We start from the raw sequence: 22,386 nt of genomic DNA on the forward strand, positions 1-22,386 counted from the left end.
GGGTTTCAGATTGATCCTAACAAAACACATTAAAAACAACCATAGTGTAGCAACCTATCGAAATAACTCCCTGTTCCAACATGCAATGCATTCAAAAAATAGCTGGATATATGCCCTTGACAGATGCTTCCCATCGATAGAGCCGGGGGGGAGCTTTAAAAAGTTTGTTTCCTTCAGCGATTTCCCCAAGGACCTGGTTCGGTTACAAAGAGATTTATTAATAAAATAACAAAGTATAAAACTATACATTTTAGCGTTTCATATGTTCCCTCCTGCCCAGAGTCCATTTAAAAGTCCCTCTCCTTTTCTCCTATTGGTGCTCCTTACCTTCCTCTCTTCTTGTTAATCTCTGTCTTCCAACGATTGTTGTTCTCTGATATTAACGTTATGTGTCGGAACCAAATACAGTATGTTTCCATTTTTTTTTAACATTAAAGTGTCCCTTTAACCCCTTAAGGACACATGGTGGAAATATCCCATCACAATTCCCTTTTATTTCTGAAGTTGTGTCCTTAAGGGGTTAATTCACTGCTGAGATGCAGTCCTCACCAGTACTGTTTAAATTGTTACCGGAAATGGATAATTATAATGGGCCTGGCAGACAGTTCATACACAACCACCTCTAAAATCAATAACATTAACTACACTCCAAAAAATGAATATATTTCTTCTATCAATATAACATAACAAAGCCAAACTCTGAAGTAAAATAGTAAGCCGAAAACTTCTTCACCTGTAGAATACAAATACAGCAATTATTTCTGAGCACAAAATGGAAAGAGACGATAAGATATTTGAATCAGTAAACCTTATTATGTGGTTTATAGCGACACCTGCTGGGTTAATTCATAAACAGCTCACTTTGAAGAAGTCAGTTATGGGTATCTGTTAATATAGACCAATAGTATCATTTTTATGTGTTTTTTATATACTGTTTTGACCAGGACCAGACTGGGAAAAAATTTGGCCAGGGCATTTTTTTCTATCATAGCGGCACAGTGGGAAGGGGATAGGCCAGAGAGAGGGGTTGTTTCATTATCCAAAACTAGGTGCCCTGTACAGAAACAAATCCTACAGTAAAGGAAACAGATGGTGCAACAAATGCTGATGCCAATCATTGATTATGGGGATGTAGTGTATGCACCCGCACTGCAAACCCACCTTAATAAACTAAATACATTGTGTAATGACCATAGGCGTGCGCACGGGGTGTGCCGGGTGTGCCTGGGCACACCCTAATCCCCGCGGCACGCCTATGGAGTGATACCGGCAGGGGAGATCTCAGGATCTCCCCTGTCCGCTCATGCAGAGCCGGCGCTATCCAAGCACCGGCTCTGCTCTCAGCCTCCCTCCCCACCGACCCACAGGCAGGGAGGGAGGCAGGAGAGGACCCGGGGAGCTATTGCCAGCAGCTCTGCCGGGTTCCTCTCGCGCGATCTGAGCGTTGCCACTGAAACGCTCAGATCTCGCGAGAGTGAACTCTAGCCCCGCAGGCTAGAGTTCATTCTCCACTGGACCACCAGGGATGGCAGCAGCAGAAAGGATCCCCCCTCCCAGGCATAATGTAAGAAGGGAGGAGGGATATTAAGCAATCTGCCCCACCTCCACTGGACCACCAGGGAAGGCAGAAAGGATCCCCCTCCCTACATAAGGTAAGAAGGGAGGGGGGATATTAAATAATCTGCCCCCACATCCACTGGACCACCAGGGAAGGCAGCAAAGAACAATAATCCCCCCTCCCTACATAAAGTAAGAAGGGAGGGGGGATATTAAGTAATGTACCCCCACCTCCACCCCCCACAATCACCCACACACATACAGCACCCACAGACATACACGGCACCAATACACATACAGCACCCACAGACATACACACATACAGCACCCACAGATATACACAGCACCAACACACATACAGCACCCACACACATACACAGCACCTACACACATACAGCACCCAGAGACATACACACATACAGCACCCACACACATACAGCACCCACACACATACAGCACCCACAGACATACACAGCACCTACACACATACAGCACCCACACACATACAGCACCAACACACACACACAGCACCAACACACACACACAGCACCAACACACATACACAGCACCAACACACATACACAGCACCAACCCACATACACAGCACCAACACACATACAGCACTCACAAACAGCACCCTCACAAACATCACCCTCACAAACACACACAGCACCTTTACACACAGCACACAAACAGCACCCTCACACACAGCACACAAACAGCAACCTCACACACGCACAGCACACTAACAGTACCCTCACAAACCCAAACAGCACCCTAACAAACACACACACAGTACACTACCAGTACCCTCACACACAAACAGCACCCTCACACACAGTACATTAACAGCATCCTCACAAGCGCACACACACACAAACAGCACCCTCACACACAGTACATTAACAGCACCCTCACAAGAGCGCACATACAAACACCCTCACCCACATAGCACACTAAAAGCACCCTCACACAGCACACACACACACAGCAGTGTATGTGTGTGTGTGTATATATATATATATATGTATACACATATATATACATACATACATAATAATACATATATATACGCGGCGTGTGCTTGTGCTTTAGGGTGCACACCCTAATGCAATAGGCTGCGCACGCCTATGGTAATGACCCACCATTGTGACATGTTAAAAGAACTAAACTGGCTGTCGCTGGAATCCCGACGCACTCTTCGTCTTTCCAGCCTTGTGCCTAAGAGCATTCTCCCCAGCTGTTCCCACCTCCTATAACCTCCGATACAGTACTAGCACGATATTTAGCATACCGCAATACAAAAATAAAGTGTCTCGATCCTCATTTTCCTACAGAGCACCACAATAAGGGAATAACCTCGGGGACATAGTCAAATCTTCATGCAATCCAAAATCTGAGATCGCTGGCAACATATCTACATATCTGCTTATATTCTTTCTTGGCTGCTGCAATTTTGTTACAATAAGCACACTTTGCACACATTGCTATTGACTATTGAATTGTACTCATACACCTAATTTTAATTAAACAGTTTGACTACTTACCCTGTGAGGGCACCACGGCACTCCTGGCACCATAATATCTACAGAGTGCTGTAGTGGTTATTGTGCCTGGGTTGTTTCTTTAAATAATCTACCAGTGCCCCTCCCAAGATTAGGTTCTGGATCCACCCCTGACCAGGAAACATTTCTGCTGAACTGGGGCCCAGTATATGTCGCAGCATTGTACATACATACTACCTAAAAATGTGTTTTGACTTGGGGCACCTTGGAAAAATATTGAAATATTAAAGGCGCCTTGAACCTAAAAAGTTTGGGAACCGCTGAGTTAGTCCATTAAGCTCATTCACTCCCATTACAGACGTGTTCCTCTTGGATGTTTTATTTTGTGCAGGGCCCTCTCTGGGTGGTAGATTCCACTTATCTATATGTTACGGGGGTCATGCCCAAAAATAAAGTGCTGACATATTGTGCAAGAAAATGAACTTCCAACTTTACACTAACACTAGAAATGGACACCTCAAAGTAATGTTGTTAATAAATGCAGATGGCATGAAGTGTTAACCCCTTAAGGACCAAACTTCTGGAATAAAAGGGAATCATGACATGTTACACACGTCATGTGTCCTTAAGGGGTTAAACTTGTCAAGTAGCTTATTACAAAAAAGTAATACACTAAATAATAAAGCATTTGGCTTTTCATTAGTTTATATATATATATATACAATCTAGTATATCCTGGGCTCTAGATTTTATTAATTCCTGTCTTAATGATGCACATTTTATCAAGCTCAGAAAGATGGGTTGACCTTTTCCTGGAATTAATTTGGAACTGCGAGAGACAGGGTCTGAAATTATATAAAGCTGTCTCACCAGTCTGGGTACCATCACAAATTCTTCATAATAAAGTTGTTGTGGTATGAAGACGTCCAGGTGCCGGCTTACCTAAAGGGGTTAAACCAATTTTTAATGGTTTAAAAATGGTAGAACCCCATAGTCTTTAAACTGGCATTTTGATCGATCTGCCCCTGAACTTCTACTAAATGTTCGAGGCTTCAATCAGGAAGCTTTCCACCAGGTACCGCTGAGAGCAACAACTGAGACTCTCAAATGAACTCCCTTATTGAGAAAAGTGAGAGAAGAAGATTTGTAACTTTTTCACTCTTTTTTTTCTCACTGAGGAGCTACTGGTAGCTGATTCTCTCAACTTATAAGCGGCGACAACTCCAAGCCTGAGACATTGAGGGGAAGTGCAGGAGCAAAGCGATTAGACACTTGCTTGTAGACTTTGGAGTTTTATTCATTAACAGTTAAACCCTTTCAGGAAAGCTGGCACCCGGGGCTACTTGTACAATAAAAGACAACAAATACAGGGTGCGCTGGATAAAATAAACGGAAATGAAAACACGGAAAGGGAAGTCTCTATAGGTACAGTGTAGACCTTGAGTAACTGTTCTTTTCTTCTCGCTTTGGAATCGCAGTAGTTGGATATGAAACACAAAAGCAGAGAAGGGGGGGACCAATAGTGCAAAACCGTATTGTAGAGAGGATCACCAACAACACAGACGTAGAAAAATGCCAACTTACAATTGTTAGAGCTAAGCCCAGCTCTAGGTAAAACAGCTTACAGTGGTATTTGATACTCCCCACATGTAGGATATAACTGGGCAATTGGAGTCTCCACACGATTCTTTAAAACTTCTGAGACAGACGTCAGCATATAAAATATATAAAAGGAAAAAACCCAATGGTGCAATAACTTTGGTAGTACTGCAACGAACAGACAACACAGAGGTCCTAAGAGTGCCAACTTACAATCTAAAGAGCTATAACCAGCTCTAAGTAAAACAGCATACAGTGGTATTTGAACTCCCCACGTGTAGGATATTCCTCTAGTGATGCTTGTAGTGCCGGTCTTATGAAAAATAAAATCACAAGACAAGGCCCATAGTGTTTTCCATATATAAAAAAGACAAAGAAATCAAAAGAAACGTACTTACAGTGTTCAGAGCAGCCACACGCTCTATGAACCAGGCGTAGGTGGAATAATCCCCACCAGGGATTTCTTTTGCAGTACTGGATCTCGTTAAAAATGATAATAAAAAATCAGCCAGGATAAAACAGCAGCATATAAAGTAAATGAACTAACCCAAAGTAAAAGGTAGTAACAAAATACTTTAATATAAAATAGAGTAAAAATACACAACGCGTTTCGCCAAACAGTAGGCTTTTTCAAGTGTAAAGATAATAATCCTGGCTTAATCACATTATATAGGCAGCTATATGGCATAAATTACAAAAATTTGCGCCAAAATGGCGTCATTACCATGTGACCGCTGGTCACATGACTTAAAATTATACATATGGTAGGTTAATGTGTTGGAACATTGAAAAAGAATCGTTTTAAATAATAAACATATTGGGCTAATTCTTAACCCACTTGGGACCAATTAGGTAGTTGCAGAGAATCAATTTTGTGAAGTGAGGGGAGAGAAATAACGAAAGGAAGAGACAGGGGAAAGGTCACGGGGGCGTGGCCATTTTGGACCAATGAAACGGGCGGATCGCCGAAAACGGCAAAATGCCGTGTGATGGTGCACGGCATGCAGGGAAATGTAGTCCGGATCGTGTCTACTGCTAGTGGCATGATCGGACCCGAAATTAGAACGAAAAATTTTCTAATGTTTCTACGTCTGTGTTGTTGGTGATCCTCTCTACAATACGGTTTTGCACTATTGGTCCCCCCCTTCTCTGCTTTTGTGTTTCATATCCAACTACTGCGATTCCAAAGCGAGAAGAAAAGAACAGTTACTCAAGGTCTACACTGTACCTATAGAGACTTCCCTTTCCGTGTTTTCATTTCCGTTTATTTTATCCAGCGCACCCTGTATTTGTTGTCTTTTGTTTTCTCCATTTTCTGAAGGGTTTGAGGGTTGCCCTTCCTCTCAGGTGTGCAGCTTTATTCCCCCCTTGTGATCAGTACTATAGCACTGTTCCCTTCCCACCTTTTCTCACTACTTGTACAATAACAATTTAATTACGATGAAGTTGCTCTGGTTCCCAGAGTGTCCATTTTAAAAATCAATGAAATGCAAAGAAGATTACCAGCAATGATTAACAAAGCGGATCTAACTTTCAGGATAGAATTGGAAATATAGCCTTGAAGTGGAAATATATATGGTTTCCAGAAAGGTTGATTGATAGCAGAAGTGTTCCTTCCGCAAACATTACATAAGCAAACATAAATAATTAATACATAATGCATGACACATGCATCATACTATTGTGAAGAGAAATCAGGCAGGCCTTTTAGAGAGCCATGAGAAATGCTAAGAATGCATGAGACAATAAGTATCTCACAAGTTTCATTATTTATAGTAACTCACATTCAGAGATGAGCGAAAAAGTAGCAAATCAAGTTTTAAGTAGATTTATGGTAGATCTCTAACAATTTACTGTTCAGTGAATGTTATGGAAGTTCTCCAGAGCCCAGAGAGTCAGACAAGAGAATAGACTGAGAATTACAAGAAAAAAGTAAAAATACAGAGAAACGCAGATTTTTGATTGACTTTATTTAATCCAATTTTCCATAATTGGAAATGTTTATTGGCCCATTGATTTTTTTTGTTTTAATGGGGACCTGGTCAAGTTGCTACTCTTAGATACAGGGTCTATACAGACAGTACTGGTAAGGGTAGTATTTAATCTGGGGGCTGCACGAGGCAAGGTAACACTATGCATACAGTTGTGTAGATAGAAATGTCTCCCCTAACCAGTTCACATGGAGGGCCCCGTTACCAGACCACATTGACAGCACCCCTTGCAACTATGCGTAGCTAATCTAAGGACTCTACGTGAAAGAGTAAGGAGAGATGTAAAGCTACCCAAGACACCAGGGAAACTACTCTCCTATGCTCAAAAGATAGGCATACAGTGAGGTAGCAAATACCAACAGCAATAGATAGATTTGTAGATAGGTAGATAGATAGGAAGAGGTGTGAGTTTGTATCTGTGTGTCTGTCTGTCTGTCTGGGAGTGTTTACCAGAGTTTGGGATCATGTATCCATATGTATGTGTCCGGGAATGTGTGTGTCTCCGCGGGGAGAAGAGTTTAGGAGTGTGTGCAAAGGAACTTCAAGATTTCTGTTGAAAGTTTGGGTCTTGCTACTTCTTCATTCCTCACCTGTCTATACCTCATATCCTTTTACACTCACATCCAAACATTATCAATGATACCCCCAAACAATACACACTGTTTATCTAGTTAACGAATGCACCACAAATGCTAAGAAACTCCCACTTTACCTATACCCCCATTCACCCATAGGCACATCCCCAGTCAGTTTACACCTGTTTACCCTGCAGGCTTCACACACAACCATCACTCCATCTGTATTCTACCCCTCTCCTTACACAGTATAGGGACATCCTGAAGGTCACCTTGAATCTCACCTTATAATTAATTTTAGTCCTTCCATTCTTTCTTTTTACAGCGCACCCCTTATTATTTCCTTATAAGACCCCCTTCCTTTATAGACACTACTTCCTTTGTGTATTCTTTTGGATTTAGAGTGGATGGTTTTTGCGGATTTAGTATATCATCTAGAATTTACCCTTCCAGAATCCTAACCTGGCCAAAATACTCAGGCGGGGAAGGTGGACACTATGATTGTGTAGCGGTACTTACCCTTTCCAGGGGCCGGCCGGGGTCCTCTGATCGAGCCGCGCGCCGTCTGCTGCTGCACGAGCCGCGCGCGGCTCATCCGACGACTGGAACAGGAGGGCGGGCAGTGACCGCGAGAAGCGGTCACGTGTCCTGCCTGACTCTAAGAGCGCGCCGCGGGTCTCGGGCGCGCTCTTTAAGGGACAGTGGGAGCCAAAATTGGAAAAGGCCTCCCATTGGTCATACCACACTTCCCATACACTTACCTTTTGGGGGCGTGGATATGACAGGGGCCAACCAAAATAGGTGTTTAGTTATTTATACTCACCTTTTTCCCTTAGTTCCTTGCCCTATCGTGGTCTCTGTTTCAGTTCCCTTTAGCGCTTCTTGTGTTCAGTTGTGTTCCTTCGTACTTGACCTTGGCTTTGTTTTCTAACTACGTTATCCTTATCTGTTCTGTTTACTGGCTTGCTGTTTTCTGTGTACCAGACCCCGGCTAGTCCTAGTTTACACTGTCTCTTTGTGCCCTTGACCTCGGATCGTTCCTGACTCTGTACTTCTGCTATATACGTCGAGTCCGGCCACTCTAAGGTCTGGTAGATGTATCTCCCCTCTGTGTTGTCTTCTGTTTAGATGAATCCTGCGTGTTGGGGTATATTTTCGTTACATTACGATAGGGCCATGGACCTCGCAGATTTAGCTCAGCAGATGGCATCCCATGAGGTTAGATTTGTAGAGCAGGATCACCGTATGGATCAGATAGCCCAGGCTCTCCAGATGCTCTTATCTAGAACTATTCCAGCAACCACACCTAACCCTCCTACACCTCTTCTTCCTGAGGTATCTGCTTTGCCTAATACTTCGGCCCATTTAACACCTCCTCCTAGGTATGGAGGGGACTCTAAGACATGCAGAGGTTTCATTAATCAAATAGAATTCCACTTTGAGATGTATCCACGTTCCTTTCCCACAGAAAGGTCTAAGGTGGGGTTCCATTTGCACCAACTTACCGATAAAGCACTTAAGTGGGCAAATCCTATTTGGGAGGCTAATGGACCTATGGTGCATGATTTCAACAGTTTTCTTATGGCTTTTCGTAGAACTTTTGACACAACGAAAAGGTCAAAAAATGCCGCAAGAGCATTAATGAGAATTAAACAGGGTTCTAGGACTGTGGCTGACTATGCTATTCAGCTTGCTTCACAGGTAGATTGGACCAACACTGGGTTAACTACTGCATTCATGGAAGGTTTATCTGACACTACATTGGATGAGGTAGCAGCTAAGGAGCTTCCTATTGCATTAGAGGACCTTATTGACTACCTCATTGATAGAGATAATAGGATTCGTGACAGGCTATATACTAAGAACAGGAATAGACGTTTGGTTACGCCTATTAACCCCAGAGTTAATAAACCTGAGGGTGTTAAAGTATCTGAGGAGGAACCCATGCAATTAGGGGTTGCCAAACTCTCTGATACTGAAAAATTACATAGGAGAAGGGACGGACTCTGCCTGTACTGTGGTAGGAGAGACCATATGGTAAAGGAATGTCTTTTGCTTCCCGGAAAACTCTCGCACCTAAGACCTTATAGGGGACTGGCCTTCGGTGTGATATCTAAGTCTCCTAAATTGCCTCCTAACCATTTGCTTCTCCCTGTTTCTTTACATATGGGAGAGAGTTGTATAGCTGAGCACATATACGCTCTGGTTGACTCCGGGGCAGCTGAAAATTTCATAGACTCTGGTTTTGTTAAGAAAAACAACATTCCCATCAGAGAGAAGGAGATACCCTTGGCCGTTGAGGCCATAGATTGTAGACCATTAAGTTCTCCAGTTGTTACTCATGAAACTGTACCGTTACACATGTATACAGGGGTTTTACACTTTGAAACCATTCAGTTCCAGGTCATCACCTCTCCTTCTTCACACCTCGTGTTAGGGTACCCATGGTTACGTGCTCACAATCCCATTTTCGACTGGTAGTCAGGGCAAATAAAATCATGGAGCGAAGCCTGCCACGAGTCTTGTACTATTGAAGTCACCCCTTTGAATTCTATTAATGTTCCTACTACTCCTCTTTTGTCTACGGTTATACCCCCTCAGTACTTATTTCTCAAGACTGTCTTCGATAAAAGGGAGGCTGACAAATTACCGCCTCACAGACCCTACGATTGTGCTATCGATTTATTGCCTGATACTATACCTCCAAAGGGCAGGGTGTACCCTTTATCTGTTCAAGAAAACTGTGTCATGGAGGAGTATATTAAGGAATCACTAGAAAAGGGGTTTATTAGGAGATCCTCTTCTCCAGCTGGAGCGGGGTTCTTCTTTGTATCGAAGAAAGAAGGTGATTTAAGACCTTGTATCGATTATAGAGGTCTAAATAAAATCACTATCAAAAATGCATACCCTATTCCTTTAATCACGGAATTATTCGACAGGCTCAAACATGCTACCGTATTCACTAAATTGGATCTTAGAGGTGCATACAATTGAATACGTATTAAGAAAGACCACGAATGGAAGACGGCATTCAACACTAAATCTGGCCATTACGAGTATACTGTTATGCCATTCGGTCTGTGTAATGCCCCAGCAGTATTTCAAGAATGTATTAATGACGTCTTAAGATACTTTATTCACACATTTGTAATTGTGTACATGGATGACATATTAATATATTCTACAGATTTACACACTCATCACAGACATGTTACAACAGTTCTGAAGACCCTTCTTGCTAATGGTCTTTATTGTAAACTGGAAAAATGTCTATTTGACCAATCCGAAGTCCAGTTTTTGGGGTATTTGATTTCCGCTAAAGGTTTTCGTATGGATCCCCAGAAGCTTTCTGCTGTCATAGAATGGCCTCTACCACAAGATTTGAAAGCCATTCAGCGTTTTCTTGGTTTCTCTAACTATTATAGACGTTTCATTAAAGGTTTTTCCTCTATTGTAGCGCCCATCACCCGTATGACAAAAAAGGATGGCAATACTCATGTCTGGTCTCCTGTCCCCTACGTCCTGTCCCCTACGTCCCCTACGTAAGACTACGTTCGCCTCTGCACCTATTTTACAGCATCCTGTCCCCTCACTGCCCTATATTCTTGAAGTGGATGCTTCCAATATCGGGGTAGGTGCTGTCTTATCCCAAAGAGAGTCACCTGATAAGCCATTGCATCCTTGTGGCTTCTTTTCCAAACAAATGTCCAAAGCAGAAAATAATTATGATGAGGGTAATCGCGAACTCCTTGCTATTATTTTAGCACTTAAAGAATGGAGACATTTGTTAGAAGGATCTAAGGATCCTATCCTCATATTTACGAATCACAAGAACCTATCCTACCTTAGTGGGGCTAAAAGATTGTCTTCTAGGCAGGCTAGGGGGTCACTGTTTTTGTCTCATTTCAATTATATTATCACCTATAGGCTAGGTGATCACAACACTAAAGCAGATGCTCTATCCAGACAGTTCGAAACTGCTGACAAACAGGAGATTGATGTTACTCCCGTCATTCCCCCAGACAGGATAATAGCTACTACTATTTTGTCTATTTCTTCGTCCCTCTTGCAGGCCATACAAGCAAAACAAAGCATGGCCCCTAGCGAGAGGCCTACTGATAAACTATTCGTTGATGTTCCCGAGAGATGGGAGATTCTGTCGTTGTATCATGACACTAAGACTGCTGGACATCCTGGTATTTCCAAAATGGTGTCAGCTGTTTCTCGGTATTTCTGGTGGGATTCCTTACGCAAAGATGTCACCGACTATATAGGTGCTTGTACTACTTGTGCCTGTATGAAATCTTCTCGTAGATTTCCCAGTGGGCTGTTGCATCCGTTACCCGTTCCCGAGAGACCTTGGTCTAACCTGTCCATGGATTTTATAGTTGAATTACCCCCTTCGAATGGTAACACAGTTATCCTAATGATAGTAGATCGGGTTTCCAAGATGGCCCACTTTGTGTCTCTTCGCAAGCTGCCCACATCTAGGGAACTGGCACTTATCTTCGCTAGAGAGGTGTTTTGGTTGCATGGCATTCCCGTATCTATTGTGTCAGATAGGGGTAGCCAATTTATTTCCAGGTTCTGGAAAGCCTTTTGTTCGGAAATGGGTATTACTCTCTCATTTTCTTCCGCATACCACCCCCAGTCTAATGGAGCTGCTGAACGTGCCAATCAATCTCTGGAGCAGTACCTTCGTTGTTTCATATCCCACCATCAGAGCAATTGGTCTGACCTTCTTCCTTGGGCTGAGTTTGCTCGGAATAACGCTACTCATGAAACTTCTTCCGGCAAAAGTCCTTTTTACGTTGTCTATGGCCAGCATCCCATTGTTCTTCCGGCGCTTTCTCCTCACAGGGCATGCCAGTTCTGGATGAGCATTTGGCTGGTTTGCGTAATACTTGGGAGCAGGTTCAGCGTTCTTTGGTGGATTCCGCTGCTCGCCAGAAGATGCTGGCTGACAAGCATCGCAGGGCAGCTCCTTCTTATGTCGTGGGGGACAAGGTTTTGCTTTCCATGCTAAATATTCGCCTCCGGGTGCCTTCTATGAAATTGGCTCCCCGCTTTATTGGTCCTTATCGTGTTTTGCATAAGGTTAATCCTGTTTCGTATGCCTTGGGTCTTCCTAAGAATCTGCGTATTCCCAATGTTTTTCACACTTTGTTGTTGAAGCCTTACGTACGCAACCGCTATACCCGGCATACCCCTCCTCCCCCTCCTGTCTCTGTGGAGGGTCAGGAGGAGTTTGAAGTTTCTGCCATTTTTGACTCTCGTTTCCTTAGAGGTCGACTTCATTACCTGGTGCATTGGAAGGGCTGTGGGCCTGAGGAGCACAGTTGGATTTCCGCTGATGCTGTTCACGCTCCTCGCCTTGTGCGTTCCTTCCATTCTCGTTTTCCTGCCAGGCCTGGCCCTCCCCGCCCAGAGGGCGTGTCCTCAGTGGGAGTACTGTAGCGGTACTTACCCTTTCCAGGGGCTGGACGGGGTCCTCTGTTCGAGCCGCGCGCGGTCCTGCTGCCGCACGAGCCGTGCACGGCTCATCCAACGACTGGAACAGGAGGGCGGGCAGTGACCGCGAGAAGCGGTCACGTGTCCCACCTGACTCTAAGAGTGCGCTGCGGGTCTCGGGCATGCTATTAAAGGGACAGTGGGAGCCTAAATTGGAAAATGCCTCCCATTGGTCCCTGTCATACCACACTCCCCATACACTTACCTTTTGGGGGCGTGGATATGACAGGGGCCAATAAAAATAGGTGTTTAGTTATTTATACTCACCTTTTTCCCTTAGTTCCTTGCCCTATCGTGGTCTCTGTTTCAGTTCCCTTTAGCGCTTCTTGTGTTCAGTTGTGTTCCTTCGTACTTGACCTTGGCATAGTTTTCTGACTACGTTATCTCTTTATCCTTATCTGTTCTGTTTGTCGGCTTGCTGTTTTCTGTGTACCAGGCTTGTCCTAGTTTACGCTGTGTCTTTGTGCCCTTGACCTCGGATCGTTCCTGACTCTGTACTTCTCCTATATACGTTGAGTCCGGCCACTCTAAGGTCCAGTAGAAGTATCTCCCCTCTGTGTTGTCTTCTGTTTAGCTGAATCCTGCGTGTTGGGGTATATTTTCGTTACAGATTGAGAGAAGGCTAAGGTTACAGATTTCTAGGTAGTCTTGTCAATAGAAGTCAATGACAAAAATGGCAATGAGGAAAATTTTACAGATTTTTCCAAAATGTTTAGTAATTATCACTTGTTAAATTTAAATGATTAGCTACAATATTTCTTTTACCAGAATTATCTTTGTAAATTAAATTCAGCTTCAGTTGAATAGCTGCAATATTGAAGCATTATATGCTTCTATTGTGTATCAATTTTTTTTTGGATAAGGAAAAAAAGAGAACTAGAAAAAGAAATTAGTTCAATGGAGTAATATGTGAATAATAAAATATAATATAGTGAGATTCTGTTTAAACTAATGCACTTGTATAAAATGTCTTCGAGGAGAGCTGGCAAACTCTAATGCGGTCACAGAGGCAGTTATTCGGTAAATAATACATGAAGTATAAAACTATAAATTCTATATAGACTGATCAGCCACAACATTAAAACCACTGACAGGTGAAGTAAAACGCATTCCATACCTACCACAAGGGGTGCAAGGAAGGACAACGGGTGGACTGACGTTAAGTCACCCAAGGCTCATTGATACATGTGATGCACCTTCTGCTGGGAAACGTCTGGTCCTGGCATTAGTCATGAGTGAACAAGAGATTAACAGGATCCCTTGTTGGCTGTGCCAGATGTACTAAGTTTATGGGAAACAACACACTGTTCCTTGTCACACACACACTGCATCCCCTACACACACTGCATTCCCTACACACACAAAGCATCCACTCTACACACACAATGCATCCACTCTACACACACACTGCATCCCCTACACACACTGCATTCCCTACACACACAAAGCATCCACTCTACAAACACAATGCATCCACTCTACACACACACTGCATCCCCTACACACACAAAGCATCCACTCTACACACACACTGCATTCCCTACACACACAAAGCATCCACTCTACACACACACTGCATCCTTGTGGGCAGACTCTGAGTGGACCACAAGGGCAAACTTAGAGGCGGCCCCGATGACCTAAGCCTTGAGCTTTCAGGGCGCCCAAAATTTCTGATGGCAGCACTGGTGCTGAGTGCAGTAATACCTCATTGAAAGTAGGTTTGAATCTGCAAAGTTGTGAATGAGATGAAGCTGGATCATCATGGCATAACGCAAGAACCTAAATGTCTTGGAATTACAGCAGCAAAACAATGACAAAACAATGACAAAACAATGACAAGTCTGAGTAAGAAATGGCTTACAATGCATGATGTGTATGTGCAAAGCTGGTATAGACTAAGCCAGACCAGCTGTATGAGACATCTGGTACGGCTACAAAAATAAGAATGCACAACAATGTGTTTGTGTTTGATACTTTTATACCGCTATTCTATGTCACAACACAGATTTTGCACTTTCCATGTATTACATATGCAAATAAAAAGACAACAAAAGCTATTAATTCTAGCTTTAAAACCATTAAATTGTAAAATAGAACATTGTATAATGTTCTCTTTATAAACGTAATTATATGTTATAACGTTGTATGTTATATTATAATAAAATAGATTAGTTAGTAAAAAGTTAATGCAAGACTTGGTCTCCGCGCTAACGAGAATCTGTATATGTTATAGTTTATGTCTTATGTATCTGTCTAGCTTCATTAGAAACATATATAGAATAGGTCTATAATATAGACACATAAAATTATAGTTAAATATGTGGAATGTTTAATGTATGTCTTTATGCAAACATTTTGTACTGACATATATCAAAGAAATAAAGAAAATGGAATACAAGTCACATGTCACCTTTATTTTGGATAAAGCAGACGTAGACTCAAAGTACTTGCAGAACGGAAACAGCAGTGTGTACATAGTTGTGATAACAATGTACATAATGACAATATGACTATCCTTTTCTTTTTTTTTTTGCAGTGCGTGCTTACTAAGGATAGTGCGACTATCCTTTTAAACTGCTTTTTGTCTTTGATATTTAACCTTTTTTTTGCATTCTCATGCTCGTGTCTCCACCCATCCGTCCTTGCTAATCATAAGATCTGTGACATACAGCAGGGAGTGCCTTTTGCAGGGATATATATATAGCCGGTGATAGCATCTTCCTTACAGAGCAGACCTGCTTCTCTTATTGGTACAGCACCTGAACGAAATGAAATACCTTATTCTCTTCTCCCTGGTAGTCCAGGGCTTCGCTCTACCCAACAGACATGGTGAGTCCATAACTTTTAATATTATTATAAAAGATTATTTGTGAAGCACCAACAACATTTTCAGTGTAGTACGAGTTCAGAAATATGCACAGTAACACAGTAAAATATTTAGATCACAAAAAGTATTGTGACACCTGCCTGTAAGCTTACAATCTATTTTATGTTACGGTTCTATTCACTAAAGAAATATTTGCGGAGCGCTCACAACTGACTTGTACTATTTATGCCAAATTATCCGAGTTTGCAAAACAAATGTCCAACTCCACTTGATCAGGGATTTTTTTTTCTAAGTTACAGTAAAACAATTTTGTTATATTTTTTTCAAGTTAATTATTAACTCACCAAAAATACCTATTTGGGATTTTGACCTCAAAAAAGTTTAAAGCGAAAGTCCATCAACTACCTTACAATCTTGAGGAACACTCAAAAGGCACGAAAATGGGTAAACCAGTGCACTGCAAAATATACACATAATATAAATATAGAAATATAATATAAATATTATGTATATGTTTTGCAATGCAAGCTAGGAGCATTTTCCTGACATTTGTTTCACAGATTGAGAAGAAAAGAAAAAAAAAATAATAATAATAGTAATAATAATAAATATTAATATAAAAATTTAGATGTTTTTAATACTCCTCCTATTTTTCCTTTATTGCTCACTTCTTTTATTCACTCGATCTGTGGATAAAATCAGCATTTACAGGGTTATTCACTTAAAGTGAGAATTCAAAGTGAGTATTTTTCCAGTTTGGCTAATATAACCGGAATTTGTAAATTTACCTTAAATTTACTTTGAATTCACTTTAAATTCTCACTTTAGTGACTAAGTAACTAGTGACCATTCACTAGTCGTCAATCAACTTTATTCCTATCAATTATCTTTTGGCAATTTGTGTCGGCATTCTGGATCACGAATCAAAACGAACACATTCGACTATTGCTAGAGTCATTAGGTTCGTGATTTGGCTGCATTTCGGCTTAGGTTTTGGGGATAACCCAACTGGCCCAAATTCGGAAATACACTTTTTAATGGGGACTCAAATCTGTTCCTCTGTATCAAGCAGAGAAATTATAAAAGCCTGATCCTACCTCATTCCACACTGTTTGTCCCATACGAGATTCTCAATAACTACAGTGACTGTATTCTAGTAGCCAGACAAGGACCTCCTCTGAGCATACAGTCTTATGTCAAGGCTTAGATCTTTATGTTGCAAATTTCTCATATTTAGTCATGCAGCTGTGCTTACTGTATATAGGGGCTTTTCCCCATAGACAAACAATGATATACTCTTGTTGCATTTTTGTGAGGCTTCATTGACAAAAATGCCAACATGTTCCAATAGAATACACTTAGATATTTAATGTATTTATTATGTGTAACTTATGAGAGTTGGTGTAGGGTTCTCTCTGAAGCAGCTGCTAGGCAATTATGCAAAGTTGCTATGGTGAAAAGCAAATCCTTTTTTTTATTTTATTTTAAATTTCTATTTCTCGAATTCTCAATCTATTTACAGAAAGTAATGATGTAGTACCTGGCCGTCCTAATATACCTGCACCTGGTAGGAATTCACCTTCTCAACCCGGCAAACCTCACTTAAACGTGCAACCCCAATTCAGTAATTCACATTCTCAACCCGGCGAACCTCACTTAAACGTGCAACCCCAATTCAGTAATTCAGGTGTATCTCCAAGCCAACAAAGCATCCCTGAAGAGTCCCTAAGCCAGTCCAATTTCTCAGGAATAGCCTCAGATCTATCCAATGTCCTACTAGCATTAAGTCAGTTAAATATTTCACAAGAGTTCATAAGCCAACTTAATGTCTCAGAATTGCTCCAAAGCCAAAGCAGTATCTCACAATTGCTCCAAAACTTCCCCAATATCTCAACATTGCTTCCAAGTCAACTCTCAGGATTGCTTCCAGGCCAACTCTTGGCATTGCTTCCACCACAAATCAAAGAATTACTCTCAAGTCAATTCAATATCTCAGAATTGCTCTCAAGCCAACTCAATGTCTCAGGAAACACCCAACCCTTATTTAATGTCAATGGAAACAAGCCACTCGATAACTCACCAAACAGACCTCTAAATGGGCCAAGATTTCCTCCTCATCAACGTCCAAATGAAAATAATAATGGTGGCAAAAGGAGATATCGTAGGTCTAGCATAGCTAACATTGCTGGAGTGGTACCACAAACCAGTAATGTCCCACCACAAGGAAACTTTGTTACCGTGAGTATATTTTAATAATATATAATTCCTATTTTACTGTAATATTAATGCAATTATGTTAAATTAGTTTCTACGATATGTGCAAAGTTATCAAGATAGCTAGTTAAAGGAGAGGCCTTTGTAAGAAAGGAGAAGCCAGTTCCTATATGCTGTTTAATATTAAATCTGCAAACTTGTTCAAAACACAGAATACAAAAAGATGTCTATTATCTCTCACAATTCATGTATCTAACTTTTAAAGGGACATGTTAGGCATCAGAACCGCTACAGCTTACTGTAGTGGTCCTGGGGCAGAGAGTCTGTTGTTGCAGTCTCAGCAGTGTAAGCACTGCCTTTTCTGAGAAAGAACAGTGTTTAAATTGCTGTTTAATGTCACCTTAATGGCAGGAGCAATGCTCAGCATCTTCATACTCTGCAGCTGTTTCCAGGGGATTCATGTCACCAAAACCACTGCAGCATGACTACTATATGTATGTTTATAGCGCCCCTCTAACAAATTGCCTAATCAATCAACCTTTCATTTTCAAGTTTCCTAGATTTATTTTTAAGAACTAAAATTAAGTGACCATTGGAAACAAAAAATTCTGCAGAATAAGACTATTTTGTTTAAATTAATCTGTTTGAAGTGAAGCATTCTGTACATCCAAATCTTTCTGCAGGGAAGTGGAAAAGTAAATGTGCCTAGCTTATCAAACAATTCAGGGAAACCTTTTGGACAAGAACAAAACAAACCTCAAAAACCAGGACCTCAGGCTGGTGGCATCCATTTGGAAAATAAGCCTAATGAGAAAAAACCTCCACAAGGAATTAAGACAAGAAACTGGTAGGTTATTTCAGCCTTTTGACTTAAATGTTTCTTTCCATGTCGGTTACAATCGTGAAATGTTTAGCTCACTAACTGACAGGCCCGATAATTAACAGTAATAAAAGATGTTTCAAACCATGCCGACTTTTGATATTACACCTAATTTTATCTATACTACATGCTTATTTGATTTTATTTAAAATATAAATAATAATAAACAAATGTATTGGCAGTTTATGCAGCTGGCCATACCTTGTGATCAATATATACTTATTATTGATGAAAGACTTTTTGTCTTCAGTCTGTAATTAATTTTAAAGGTAAATGATAGTTAATGTGCGTTGTATAGATGAATTAAAATGGTTATTGTCTTAATTAATATATATAGAGAGAGATAAGGCCTAACCTTTGACTTTTACTGACGATATATACACTGAAGAAATTAATCCTGGTATTTTTGCATATTTCCAGAAAGAAGACCACCAGCAATGGAAGACTAATTGTCAAGCTTGGGTCTCTACTACATTTTGTTTGATTTTTTTTAAATTGCAATATAGTTATGAATGAAAATAAACAAATCATACCGGAGCATATATCTTGGTTTGTCTTTGATTTAAATATACAACTTATTTAGAAAAGACCGGCACTCCTGGATTTATAATCAATGAGGTTCTTTTATTGCCAGAGACATCAACGTTTCAGTTCCTCAACTGAACTTTCATCAGGACAATAAAAGTTCCTTTATGTCCTAATGAAAGCTCAGTTGAGGAACTGAAACGTTGATGTCTCTGGCAATAAAAGAACCTCATTGATTATAAATCCAGGAGTCCCGGTCTTTTCTATAAGGTATTTACAGTGTTACTAGGCACAGAGGTTGGAGTGCAAGAGTTTGGATTTATATATATATATATATATATATATATATATATATATATATATACACACATATACATACAATTCTAGTATGTGCAGCTTAAAACAAGAGGCTTGCTTTAGGAGCTGGAGTTTATAATATACCCACAACATTTCACAAAAAAGAAAACCTTTCAAATATTTCTATTCCAAAGGCATCAGGTACTTTTTAATATTTAATAGCACATCCATGAAACGTGACACAGGTTAATAAAAATAAAAGAATACCTGAAGAGCAGAAATTCTTTAAAACCTTTATTTGTCCTGACGCATGCAAATATACGAATTCTGCATTTTACTTGCAAATCATTTGTCTATCTTCTGCCACGGCTGAATGTGTTGCTAAGTGAGTTAGTTTAGCACATGTTTGTGTCGTCTATTAGTCAAATATCTCAAAACACAAATGTGGTGATCGCAGGCTGTGCAAATATGTGAAAATGTTTGTGATTTATGTCTATGGATATACTCAGAGGCTAGAAAAACACTGATATTGCCCACTAAGTTATAACTCTGTTGATCTTGTTCAAAGAAATTTCCTCTGCTCTATTAAGCAGGCAATGTTTGCTTTAAATATGTATTAACACGTCCTATACTGAACATGGGGGTAGTGTTTACAAAGATCTCATACTGAAGCTTTTATCGTGTATATTCCAGGATGTCAGTCTCTTGGCAGGTGCAATATATTTAAATATTTCTGTATTAGCTGTTATCTACTTTACTACTGACGGTCAGTAGGCACAAGTGATCATGTAGATTTTTACTCATCACTCTTGTCCAAACGTATAGGGACAAACTCAATCTTTATGCATTTAGAGATGTTAGCTAATAAACAGCTATATTTTTTTAATGCTCAATTTTGTTATGATTTATTGCCCCTGAGACATATTTTTGTTTAATGAGACACCCCTAAAGCATGCTTAAATGCTTTATGTTTAAAGAGTGTGTTCATGTTTTTTTTTTATTTTACAAAAAGTGTAGATTTCAATAGAAATGATCACGTTTATAAATTAACCTTAACCCCTTCAGGACGGGTGACGGACGAGGTCCGTCATCCAGGGGATACCCTTAACGACGGGTGACGGACCTCGTCCGTCATGCGGTAAAATTAACCCCAGGTCGCCGCAATCGCGGCGATCGTGGGGTTAATGGTGCTCCGGTCTGCCTCTGCATTAGAGCACCGGATCGGGCTGTCCCAGCTCATGTGCCCGCTCTGACAGCATGTCAGAGCGAGCACATGTGCTCTGTATACTCACCTCCGCCTCCCTGCACTTCCGGGTTCAGTGTGAAGTGCAGGGAGACGGATCAGTGCTGATCCTGCCCCCTGGTGTAAAAAAAAAAAAAAAGTAAAATTAAAATCCCACCCCCCTTTACCCATTTTAATAAAACATTATCCCCTTCCCTGACAATTGATCACTGACTACATTTTACTATGATCTGATTTTTTTTTTAACCCCTGAGGGTTAATTCTTTTTTTTTTTAACCCTCAGGGGTTAAATTTATTTTATTAATTAATTTAAATATTTTAAAATTATAAATTTAGCTAGCTGGGGAGGGTGGAAGTTAGTGGGGAATTGGGGGATTTAGTGTTAGGCTAACTAGGGGTTAACGTTAACAAAAAGTTTTAAAATAAGCTTTAAAAAGTTAAAAAAATAAGTTAAAAAAAGTTTTAATAACGTTTAAGTAAAAAATTAAAAAAATAAACCCTTTACCCAGTCCAAATAAAAATGAACCCCTTCCCTGCCATTCGATCACTGCCTACAGTGATCAAAATACAGATCACAGTATTATACTGTGATCTAATTTTTTTTAACCCCTGACAATTAACTTTTATTTATTTTTTAACCCTCAGGGGTTAAATTTATTTAATTAACTAATTTAAATATTGTATAATTAAATATTTTGCTAGCTGGGGTAGGTGGGAGTTATGGGAAAATGGGGAATTTACTGTTAGTGCTGCTTACTGCTAGTTAGGGGTTAACGGTAAAAAAAAAACTTAGAAAAATGTTAAATCTGTAAAAAAAAGTTTTACGAAAGTTTAGGAAACTTTAAAAAAATTAATAAGCAAAACAAAAGTTTAAAAAATAGTTTTAAAAAGTAAAAAAAGTTTTAAAAAGTTAAAAAATACATTTAATAACGCTTATTAACACTACACCTGGTACAAGCTAGCGGAAAAATGATCCCACGCTAAGGTTAAAAATATGCATTTTGAAATACCCTGGGATGTCTTCTTTAAGAAATGGTATGGCTTTATGGGGTATTTGGATTATATAGCCTGGTAAAATACTCTAAAATGGGACATGGGCACAGAGTAAAAATCTAAAGTTTGAAAAAAAAAGGAATGGCTGTGTCCCAAAGGTGCCCCTCCGATGTCCACATATACCTGGCAAAGGTACATACGGGGGTATTTTTGTACTCAGCCGACATAGCTGAGCAACATATAAAGTATTATAGAGTGGTGGTACACATAAGGTTTGCAAAATATACTGTGCAAACTCACTTTGTGTGTCAAAAAGGCAGAAAAAACGCTTATTACCACTACACCTGGTACAAGCTAGCGGAAAAATGATCCCACGCTAAGGTTCAAAATATGCCTTTTGAAATACCCTGGGGTGTCTACTTTAAGAAATGGTAGGCCTTTGTGGGGTAGTTTGAATTTAAAACCTGCGAAGATGCTTGGAAATTGCACATAGGCCCAGCATCAAAATTCAAAGTTCTGTAAAAACTGATATGGCTTGGTCTCCAATATGGCACTGTAGCTTCACAAAATTGCGCCAAAGACATTCATTGGGGATGTCTTTTTACTCAGAAGACTTAGCTGAGCATAATGTGGAGGTTTTGAACTTTGTGGCACATATGAAATATACAA

The 22,386-nt window shown here is 40.4% G+C and overlaps 1 protein-coding gene across 1 annotated transcript; it reads left to right on the plus strand.

Moving 5' to 3' along the window:
- Positions 1-15,506: 15,506 nt before the first annotated feature.
- Positions 15,507-19,200, plus strand: LOC134574632 (uncharacterized). The gene is made up of 4 exons (XM_063433766.1): positions 15,507-15,567; positions 17,088-17,803; positions 18,463-18,626; positions 19,080-19,200. Coding segments are annotated over exons 1-4 (942 nt in total). The 3' UTR covers positions 19,081-19,200.
- Positions 19,201-22,386: the final 3,186 nt, after the last annotated feature.

The sequence above is a fragment of the Pelobates fuscus genome, chromosome 10 (assembly GCF_036172605.1).
Source record: "Pelobates fuscus isolate aPelFus1 chromosome 10, aPelFus1.pri, whole genome shotgun sequence".
NCBI lineage: Eukaryota > Metazoa > Chordata > Amphibia > Anura > Pelobatidae > Pelobates > Pelobates fuscus.